Below are 8,987 nucleotides of genomic sequence, written 5' to 3' on the forward strand. Positions count from 1 at the left end.
TTCTCCGTAGAGAAGAGAGCGAGAGCGGAAGCGTGCGCTAAGGCTAACACGGCCACATACATTAGTGATGCTCTCAGCGAGACTACACTGATTTATTTATACTCGTACACACGCAGCTGAGCAGATGAGCAGCCGAGCTACAAGCAAGGGGGATAGTGGGTTTAAGGCTTTTGTTTGCTTTTCTTGAGATTAGTGCAGAGGACAGGAATTGGGGGTCGGCGTGACCTATATCTGTTCTTTTTTTCCCCCTTTTTTCTATCATTCTAGCCATTTTTTTTTCTTTTTCTTTAATAAACACCGCTAGCCCTGGAGGAACCCAAGAGGGCCTGAAACATCAGGCATTGTTCCCCGTGCCGTCCGCCCACCCGCCATTACTTCCTCACCAAAGATGCATCATGGGGGAATCAGCCAAACGGGGGGGGGGGGGGGGGGGGTTGGGTGGCAGAGTGTGAAATGGTCTGATGGTCTGTTTGGCTCTCTCTTTGTCTGTGAGGATGTACCTGTGCTGGGCTGACATAACCCCTTCTAGGGTTTGTCTCAGAGAAGCAGTGGCAAGATTCTGATGAGAGGAAGTGTATGTGCGTGCGTGTGGCGTGCATGCTTTCACATTTGTGCGTGTAATTTAGCGATTTCTTGGAGCGTGTCTGTGTTTACGTACAGTACACCACATTTCTCTGACTGCCTCCCAAGTGCCCGGCTCTCATTGTCCCTCTCTCCCTTCAGAAGATAATTACCCATGTGTGACAGCGTTTAAGGCCACACTGGGGTATGATTACGGGCTGTCTCTGACGCAAAGCCAGCATGTCGCTCTGCCAACACTGGAGTGATACACCTGTCATCTACATCACTTTGAAAAATAACATATTTTCCATAATTTCTGCGAGATAAATAGGTACATCATATTCATATATATATTTATATATATATATAGCAATGCATACAACTGACACCTCAATCAAGATTAACATCTGCACAGGTTCACAAAAGTAGGGGAAAATATGGATAACCTAGCTTACGGTACGCTTAGAAGAGAGAGAAAACACGTCGCTGTCAGTGATGTCGGCCTGTGATAGGGGTTTGTAGCTCTAGCTGTGTCGTGTACAAACTACCTGCCCGACAACACAATCATTGCCACTCAGCACCAAGGCAATGGCACTTCACCCACAAGGCTCTAAAAAAAAATTCCTCCATTTAAAAAATTCCTTCCATTTAACAAGATGTTTTTATGTTTGTTTGTGTCTGTGCTTATGTTTGAGTGTGTATGTGTGTTTGGTTGCGTTTAAGTATGTGTTGTTTTATGCCGAGGCTGCCTGTAGCTGACCTCGACAGCAGGTAAGGGACATGATCTGTCAACACAGGAGCAGCTGATACCCCAGTGGTCCTGCCGGGTGACTAAGCTCTCTGACCTCTCCATCCTCACTAAGCAAGCGATAGCATCATAACTCCATAGGCAGCCAGCCAGTCTATAACACACACCGAGTGGGTGTTGGGTCACTGTCCTCTCCCTTTACAGGAGGCTCGCTTAAGGAGTAGCTAATTGCTACAGGAAAGAACAAAGCTGTTATTTGTGCGATGTCCCCCAGTCCCTCAACTGTGAACGCCTGTCAGGTAGTGCTGAAATCGCCACAACACTAGAACCAAATCCACTCCCGAGTCCTTTATCATTGGGGCCAATTCTTCCACTGGCTATCTGTTCCTGGTATTATACACAATCAGAGGGATATTAGCCTAGCACTCATGGTCGCTGAACTAGAAAACTGCATGTTATTTATCCAGGCTAAAAGCACATCAATTCATCTCCTTCTCTCTCAAGCACCGACCCCCACTTTCTCATTATCCCTCTCTCCTTTGTTTCTAACGAGCTACGGGCCCTCCTTTTAATTGCTTTGCCGCACTGTGGATTGGCATCTTGAAGTTCATTATATACCTGAGAGAGCTTTGACTTGCAGGGCCTACCTGTTTGATTTGCGCACCGACAGAAGCTATTACACTAATCCCTGACCTTTCAGATGAATCACTTGTGCCTGAAATGATTTTCAGTCTAGGGTTGGGGGGATCGTGGGTGGGGAGGGAGTCGGACTGAGGTGGGGGAGGGGGATTGGTTGAACAGAGCACGACATGGTCGTCTATGTAATGGAGGAGCGGAGCTCATTTGTGAGATGATCTCATTTCAGATTGGAGCTCTGCAACAAAAAAAAAAGAAAAAAGAAAGAAATGTCTTGTTTGGCTGTGTCGCCATGACACCAGCCAAGGCAAATGTCTCCAAGGCCATCATCAGACACCTCTGCTGCAATCAGTGTTCGTATCACTATGTTCTTGAGTGTGTGTGTGTGCTTGTTATGGGAGAGCCCAGAGCATAGCGAATTGGACCCAACCCTACACCCCCACCCAGTCAGTGCAGTGCAGTGACACAGAAAAGTGAGTCAGAGAGAGTGAAAAAGTCACGACGAGCTCAGCCATCTATACTCATGTGTGGCATTATGCAAAGCACACACCCAAGCCCCCCTCCCAACCCACACACCCCCTTCTGTTCACTTGTCAGACGCGAAATAGGCAGTGAATCAGCATTTTGGAGTACATGGACACATTTATCAACAAACTAATGCACCCTCACACACACATTCACAAATGCCCAACTATTAGGATTTACTTGGAGGAAAAAAAGATCATTTGGACCTTGTCCACCCAGCAGGCACGCACAGAAACACACACTTATACACACGCACACACCCACAAGCAACATACACACAAACACACACACACACTTTAGAGTGAACATCTCTAATCTTTCAGCCGAACATACTGCATGAGGAGTTAGCCCCTTAACCTCCTTCCACGACTGGCAGCTTTGAAAGTCTGTGGACTTAGAAGAACTCAATGGCATATGCAGCCTGGCTTAGAACCCTAACAGGCATGTGTCTGCATAATCCCACCAAACACACACACACACACACACACACACACACACACACACACATCTCGGACATAGCTTTCCCTCAGTGCTTTTTCCTCAGCAAGGTCAGCTATGAATCCCCCCCCCTAAAACTTGATTTTCTCTCTAGCCTTTTCTTTCAAAAAGTAGTTTATATCACGCTCATACACACACCCATATACATATATTTATTGTAAGACAGCAATTTTCCAAAAAAAAAAAACTACTAAAGATGTTTACAGAAGTCCAGAACCCTTGATTAAGCGTGAGGAGCAGAGTTCGATTCAAGTAGTCCAATCTCGGCACTGATATACAGGATTAATCAGGGCGTTCTGGATATCATCCACTCTGCGGGCAAACGTGCCTCGATTTACGCCTCCTTCTGAATTAAGCACTCGGCGTCAACACGCTGCCTGTCGGGGCTGATGAGAGCGAGAGAGAGAGATAGAGCTAGAGAGAGACAGAGAGAGAGAGAGAGAGAGAGAACATAATTCTGCCTCTGTTCCCGAATCCCGGAGTCGGCTTTTGAAAAATTCCTTTGACATGAGGAGACATGCGCTAATCAGTTCACCGCCAACCCCATCCCCCCCCCTGCCCCAAAAAACCCATTGATCTCCCTCATGACAAGGGAACCGATGTGCAGAGTTCTTATGAAGCTGCCCAGTTTGGGAGTTCAGGCCCAGTCCGAAGTCCAGAGAGTATCTGTGTTTGTGTGTGTTTTTGTGCATGGCACTTGTGTCAAAAGAAAAGCAAATGTTCATTTTAGTCCTCTGTATATTTGGATTGTACACAGTCTCACACATAAGTCACTTAGTTTCTACTCAGTAATGTGAACACATACATATGTACACGGAGTCATGGGAAGAGGATTGCAATGCCTCATCATACCCCGCCAACCTCCTCCACCACCATCACAGCTCAATAGCCACACACACACACACACACACACACACACACACACACACACACACACACACACAAACACACGTACGTACGTACGTACGCACACAAACACACACAAACAAACACGCACAAACACACACACAGAGTGAATTGGCTTCCCATAAGGGGAACTCAGCCACTTTCAACTGTGAGTTTGGGTTTGCCCCTTAAGTGGAGGAGAGCATGAGTCATCACCTCCTTACTCCTGACAGCAGGCACAAAGGGCCACAGCTGCTAGAGCTCTGCCAAGGGCCCCTGGGGGAGGGGGGAGGAAAGGGTAGAGGTTGGTGGAGGGGGGCACTTTAGAGTATGAGGGATACAGCCCCCCCCCCCCCTCCCACACAGACACACACATACACACACACACACACACACACACACACACAAACCTCACCTGACCTACACACAAAGCTCACAATCCACAGTCGTAACAGAGAGGCAGCCACCAATGACGAGAGTCTGAGCCTCCCGCAAAACCGCAACAGGGGGTTGTCTGTCAATGTCTGTCAAAGTCCTGTTCCCATGACAACTACAGAATTACTTTTGTTTTCAAGCCACGCAGTGACATTATTTTTTGTCCCTTTTTGTGAGTTTTTTTTTTATTATCTTTAGTTGTTTTTTGTTTTATTGTCTGTAATTTTTTCTTAAGTGAAAGCAGCGAACCTTATAGTGTAGATGCATCTCATATTTATTTGTATTTTTCTTTTTTTTTTCTTCTCTTTTGGTGGTGTGGAGAGTTTTCCAGAAGACAGCCTAAGGAGTGATCTCTCTCTAAGCGCAGATCCGTCATCCAACCAAATAATCTCATTCCAATGAATAAATAAATGGGAGCGAGGGGGTTTTTGGAGGGGGTTGGGAGGACAGCAGGTGTCGGATGATTGATCTCCGTTGATTCCTCTCTTTCACCTCTCTCATTCGCACATCCACCAAATCCTCACTTCCTCTCTTTCTTGCGCTCCTCCTCCTCTTCCTTCTTCTGATGCTTGCTGCTCTCAGACGTAGATGGCCGTCCTGGAGATGACGGAGCCATCGCGCTGAGACTCCATGTCCGTCATCCAGGTAGCCAATCTGGGAGTCGTTGTGGTGGGCATGGCGGGGCCGGGCGTGGGGGTGCTGCTGGTGGGGGTTGTGGTAGCCATAGCCATCGTACTGTTGGCCTCTTCCTCCTCCTCCTCCCCCTCATCCTCGTACTCCTCCTGGCTGTCGTCCATGGCTTCTAGCTTGCGGCGCTCAGCTTCGTCACGCTCGTTTAGTAAGATGTGATGTGGCGTAGGGCTGTCACCGCGGCAGCCGGCACGCGGTCATTGGGCTTCTCATCCAGTTGTCGGGCTCGCCCTCACGGTATGAGTACATGGGACCGTTGTTGTTGTTGCCGCCGTTTTTACTCGTCTTGCCGCCGTTGCCACTGGTGTTGCTGCCCATGACCGAAGAGGCGGACCTTGTTGCCATAGGTGCCCGCCTCGCCGTCGCCAGGGTAGCTGCGGTGTTGCTGCTGGCGACTGGCTGCGCATCACCAACACGCCCACCAGGGCCGCGACCAAGAGGAGGGCCAGCAGACTGCCCAGGATGGCACCTGCCAGAACGCCGGCATTGGAAGGGTCCTCGCTCGACTCTGCAGAGGAAGGGGGGAGGGGTGGGAAGTTGGAGGGCAAGGGTGAGAAATGGGAGGAGGGGATTGGTTGACATTTGTTTGTTTCGTTAATTCCCCTCACTTCCCCTCACTGGACACTCATTGGGTGGGAGCTGTGGTGGCCAGAGCTGATGTCAAAGTGGTCAAGGACAGCTATAATACAGCTTCCCCTTTTGGTGGACATTACATAGACTGCTACAGTGTCTGTAGTCCCCAGGTTGGGTCGGGCTGAGCTGGATTGGGCGGAGTTGGGTGTTAGTTAGTAACGATGTCCTAGGGTGTGAGCCAAGTTATGCCGGTCGTCCGTTTGAGTCGATTGAGGAAAGCACGTGCACCACACACACACACACACACACACACACACACAACACACGAGAGCAGAAGAAAACACACAACAAACCAGACTCCGTCTGTTCAACGGATGAACAGCTCCAGTCAGGCAGTGTGACGTAAAAGAGACAGGAGAAACAGAGAGGGGGAGAGAGAGAGGGAGAGATTTTAACGGAGGGACTAGTGAGGAAGAGTGAAGATGGTGGCTATTCAGTGGTCATGCATGGTGGTACAGAGGTGCTCTTGGATTTATAAAGCAGCATGGTCAACTCACCACCACCCCCCCCCCCCTCCCTCCATAAAAAGTGTCAAACAACAGCCTCCTTCTCCAGCTACACTCCTCTATCACACACACACACACACACACACACACACACACACACACACACACACACTACAACCCCTTCTCCAGTGGCATGCTTAAGGCCTCAGCTTAACCACTGATGTGTGTGTGTTCCTGCAAATCCGATTCTTGCACTCACAGAGAACACACTCACTGAATTCCAGACCCCAGGGCCTTTAAGGAGCACACAGCTCACTGAGTGGGGGGGACAGATTCTCTCTCACACACACACACACACACACACACACACACACACACACACACACACACACACACACGCACACACACACACACACACACACACATGCACACACACACACACACACACACACACACATACACACACGCACACACACTCACTCAGGCACACACACACATACACGTGTACACATGAAATCCTCTATCATCACCCCCCACCCCCACCCCACCCACACACACACTAACACTAACAGAATAAGAGATGTTTACGCCACAAGGCACAGAGCCTTCAGACAAGACCACTGAGGCGATGTGATTGTGGGGAATAGATCTGATGCTCGAAAATGAAATTAGCTCTCACTGAGTGCAGGTCCGTGAAACGATCTCACCTCCCATCACTCAGGGTTATCCGACAGGATATGACATCATTATCACCAGACCAGTCAGGCAACAGGAGTCAAGAGGCTCACTGACAGAGTCGTGAATGTCGGATCAGTCATGGGTTTATAAACTGTGCACATTTGAGCCACTGCTCAAACTCCGACCTAACGAATAGTCTAACGCAACTGCACGGTCATGATACACCTATCCAGATGGTTAGAGGTCGAATGGGGGGCCCTCATGCAGAGAACGGTTCTCTAGGGCTGTGTGCTCGGCCCACTGGTATCATATGCCAGCCCAATTTTCTACTCTCCCCAAAAACAAACCCGCTCCATTTCCATGACAATTTTGTGATACTGGGGATTCAGTCTGGCAAAATGGGGGAGAGATATAGAGGGGGAGTGAGAGAGAGAGAGGGAGAGAGAGAGGGAGAGAGAGAGAGAGATAGAGCGAGAGAGACGGATAAACGTTTCCTCTCTTCGGTTTCGGTCTTTTGTTTCCTTCATCCTGCCTCCCTTCATTGTTACTCAGAAATCGATTTGGTTCTGAAGATGCAAGCACACATACACAAAGTCCATGGCGCACACACACACACACACACACACAAATACACACACACACACACACTTTTGAAATATGCACACCTTGACACATGGGCACACAAACACCCTTGCATGAGTACACACACACACGCACACACACACACACACACACACACACACACACACACGAGGCTGCTGTCTGCAACCCATTAAGTGTGCTTTTCTTCAGGGAGCTGTGAGACAGGGGTGCTAAAAGAGCTCCATTTGAGCAGAGCGGTGCGTCTCCTCCATGCTCTCCTCCACACCCCTCCCTCCCCTCGCCTCTCTTCTATCTTCTGTCAAGGCTCACACACACACACACACACACACACACACACACTCATAAACACACACAGCTCTACTGTGTGTAAATCAAATTCTAAACACACTACCAGACTGCAGGCAAGTACAACTGATTTGCACTAAACTGCACACACATAAAGTCACTCCACAGCTAACTGCACAAACCAGGCACACAGGCAGGCTGGCTAGCTTGGCTGTGTTTGACACCCTGTGATGTTACTGTACGCTGATCCCCACACAGGCCCGGAGGTCATGTCACACACACACACACACACACACACACACACACACACACACACACACACACACACACACACACACACACACACACACACACACACACACACACGAACTGCTTGGCTCTTCACAGCTCCATCTAAATGAGCTCAGTCATCTGAACTGCAGTGTGAACCTCCACCTCCCCCTGCAGAGGTGAGGACAAGGACACCGAGATCCCTGCTGACACACACACACACACTCCCACACAGGATCACACACAAACACTCATGTGCATACATACAAGCCCAAACAAGCACACACACACACACACACACACAAACAAACAACACATGCGCATGCAAGCACACACACACAGACACGTACACACACACTGAGACAGAAACACTTGCACCATGTGAGATCCCGACCTCAGAGTTGCTTACTCACCACTGACCTGCCTGCTTCCACAGGCCCACACTACATTATTCATTCTCTGGCAGCCTCTCGCATGGGGCCCTTCATAGCCAAAACATACATGATGCACAACTCACACACACAGACACACACACACAGACACACACACACACACACAATCTCAATCACACACACACACACACACAAACATTACACGCACTTACTCATTCGTGCAGACAAGCAATCACACACACACACACACACACACAACACACACAGTAAAAGTGAGACGGAGCAGCCAAAATGTGCCTCTCTGTCCCGTCCTCTTCCTTCCAAACACACTGCAGCTCTAAGAATGCAAACTCTTGTGGGTCTGGAGTCGATCCTCCTCAGATGACTGTTGCTAGGCAATGCTATATAATTTCCCCCGTCGCCAGCCGTCTCCCACCACCGGCACCCCTCAACCCGCACCCCCTCGCCCGCATCAACCATTTTTCCTTCCGCACCCTGTGTTGAGGCCCGATCAGACATGTTGATGAAACAGTGTAAAACGAGCACTCTTATTGATCGCGCGCAGTCTGAGCGCTGGCAGACGAACAGAGGAAGTGAGGGCCGGCGCTACCGGATCCCGCTGCCTCAGTCGAGGAGGGGGGTTGAGGAAGAGGAAGAGGAAGAGGCGAGGGGAGCGACGAAGCCCAAGACAGAAACCACCGA

The 8,987-nt window shown here is 49.5% G+C and overlaps 1 protein-coding gene across 1 annotated transcript in view; it reads right to left on the reverse strand.

Annotated features, from left to right (window-relative positions):
* Positions 1-4,866: 4,866 nt before the first annotated feature.
* The window catches only part of LOC308363612 (poliovirus receptor-like), a gene marked incomplete at its 3' end in the record, with an annotated part of 48,297 nt that continues 44,176 nt past the window's right edge, over positions 4,867-8,987 (reverse strand). The window contains 7 exon segments of the mRNA XM_080836424.1: positions 4,867-4,923; positions 4,925-5,025; positions 5,028-5,177; positions 5,180-5,197; positions 5,200-5,296; positions 5,298-5,372; positions 5,374-5,486. Coding sequence (XP_080692550.1) covers positions 4,867-4,923; positions 4,925-5,025; positions 5,028-5,177; positions 5,180-5,197; positions 5,200-5,296; positions 5,298-5,372; positions 5,374-5,486 — 611 coding nt within the window.

This window comes from Sprattus sprattus (genome assembly GCF_963457725.1).
Source record: "Sprattus sprattus genome assembly, chromosome: 4".
In the NCBI taxonomy this organism is placed as follows: domain Eukaryota; kingdom Metazoa; phylum Chordata; class Actinopteri; order Clupeiformes; family Clupeidae; genus Sprattus; species Sprattus sprattus.